The sequence below is a fragment of the Theobroma cacao genome, unplaced genomic scaffold, assembly GCF_000208745.1.
Source record: "Theobroma cacao cultivar B97-61/B2 unplaced genomic scaffold, Criollo_cocoa_genome_V2, whole genome shotgun sequence".
Classification (NCBI taxonomy): Eukaryota; Viridiplantae; Streptophyta; class Magnoliopsida; order Malvales; family Malvaceae; genus Theobroma; species Theobroma cacao.
In genome coordinates this window covers 1-2,512 of record NW_017235026.1, presented here as the reverse complement: position 1 = coordinate 2,512, position 2,512 = coordinate 1, and the positions used below count along the sequence as shown (strand labels likewise).

Genomic DNA, 2,512 nt, shown 5'->3' with positions numbered 1-2,512 from the left:
GCCCGCATGCATTTATTTGCAAGTACATTCCTAACTTTAGAAAGCCATGATGAACATGTATTTTGTGCAGAACAACAGGATCCAAGGAAATATTCCTGTAATGCAAGCTGTGGTCCAGGTGATGGCTTCAGAAGGCATTGAAAAGTTGAACCATACAAGAGATGAAATTGAAAAGAAGTACAAATTATCAGAGAAAAGTAGAGAGCTGATGAACAAAACAAGATCAGCAGTTTATGCAGCTGATCAGGCAGTTTCTGCAGCTGAGGAGGCAGCAAGAGATGTGGCGACCAGGATCATGAACACTGATTATATCGCAAAGGGTGCTACTTGGTTGTCTGGTGTGCTTGATAAAACCTCCAAGTTTGTCTCAGAGCTTGGCACTATGAAGGGTTATAATCCCAACTCTAGGAAGTACATATGAGCCTGCCCCTTTAGTTTGGAGGTTATTTGGCATTAGAAAGGGGTAGTATAGGATAAACAAATATCCCATGCTGTCTACAGAGATCTATGTTGTCGAAATATTAATGCAATTGCAATTTGCAAATGCTTCTTCATAAAGAGCTTTCTTCCCTGTGGCCGATGGTTGCTACTGAAAAGGGCCCCAGTTATGCCTAATAGTTTATTGACATCTGCGAATTCCATTTGCCCAAGCTGCTAACCATAAATGATCTCCTTGGCTACCACTAAAAATGATTTTTCCTCTTGTTTTAATCTCTTTTGCAGAAAGCTGGAAGCATTCAAAGCTTAATTCGCAGAATTGCAACAAATATGGACTTGAAAACTGTTCCTTTCCATAACTGGTTGATTCTTCCTTGTTCATCACTATTAGATTGAAATATTGTCGTTTGGTACTCGGGGAAAAAATCCATTTAGGAGCCTAATTTCTAACACAATCAGAATAAAACAGATCAATTCCGGAACAACTAGAGAAATGGGTTGGCAAATGCTAATCTTCTTATGAATGAGTAAAATCAAACCAGATCAATTATCTATTAAATTAAATATGATTTGAATAAAACAGTTCGATTTAATTAGTATATTAGATCAATTGGTCATAAAATATTTGGTTTAAGTGATTTTTTATTGGTTCTCGGTTTTAAAATTTTTAGATCAATCCACTCAAAAAATCAAACTAATTTTTTATATATAATAAAAAGAATTGATAGTAACTTTAATTAACAATATACTTAAAATATATAATTTATTATACGTATGCATACAAATCATAATCATAAAAATATAATTTTAATTTTATTTATTTATTTATTTATAAATATGTATTAATATAAAATTACAAGTTATATATTTTAAATAATATAATTTATATATTAATATTATAATATATGATAATAAATATCCTACATATTAATATGTTACAATTATTACATCTTAGTAATGTTTTATATAAAATGTTATGAATATATATATAATATATAAATTTATATATTTTTAATTTATATATAAGCATTACTATAACTTATAATAAACTTTATTTATATGATTACACTTAATAACCTTATTAATTATCATTTTAATTTTTATAATTAGTTATTATTTATACAAACTTTAATATAAAACATTATAACATTTACGTTGTGTCATTAGTTTCATATATACATAATATAGTAATATATTATACATATACATATATTTAATTTATACGTAAGTATTACTGTAACTTATAATAGACTTTATTTATATTATTACACTTAATAATTTTATTAGTTATCGTCTTAATTTTTATAACATGCTGTTTATAATTAGTTATTATTTATATAAACTTTGATATAAAAATTAAAATATTATGTGTATAAGTTGTGTTATTAATTTCATATACATTATAAAGTAATATATTATATATATACATATATTTAATTTATATATAATTTGTATAGTTTATAATTATGGACGAAGTTTATAAGTTTTAATATTATAATTTGTAAAAAAAATGATAAATTTTGGTCCATTGGTTCAAAACAAAATCGATCAAACCAATTCTATGTTTAGTCGGTTTGGCATTTTTTTATGTTTATTCGATTTTGGTCGGTTTTTTAAAAATGTTTCGTCCATTTGGTCCTTAGGTATGGTGGACCAGATCATCCAATCTACTAATTTGCTCACCCCTACTGTTATACTAGGCTATTATGTATCCGGAAGAGAATGCACGTGTCCTTGCTAGAAGATGACAAAATAAAATTGAACTTTTTACATTTACTTTATATTGAAATTAAGAAAACCGCTTTGATAAAATAAATTTTTTAAACATTATTACAACACTGTTAAATTATTATTTTAAATATTAAAAAGTAAAATAATATTATTTAAAATATTATTTTAAACGTTTTAATATGCAACAATAATAGATATACTAATTTTAAGATAACCCAAAAAGAAAAAAAGAACACTCAATTTAAGGAGTAATATATTTTTACTTTTTTAATTATTTTCAATTTGATCTTTCAAATTTATAAAATTGAAAAAATATCATTAGGTTATATATATATATATATAT

The 2,512-nt window shown here is 25.6% G+C and overlaps 1 protein-coding gene across 1 annotated transcript; it reads left to right on the top strand.

The window, feature by feature from the left end:
• Positions 1-6: 6 nt before the first annotated feature.
• On the top strand, positions 7-558 carry LOC108663979. Its single transcript, XM_018129910.1, has one exon. It carries the CDS (start codon positions 47-49, stop codon positions 419-421), a length of 375 nt encoding a protein of 124 aa, XP_017985399.1. The 5' UTR covers positions 7-46; the 3' UTR covers positions 422-558.
• The last annotated feature ends 1,954 nt before the right edge of the window (positions 559-2,512 follow it).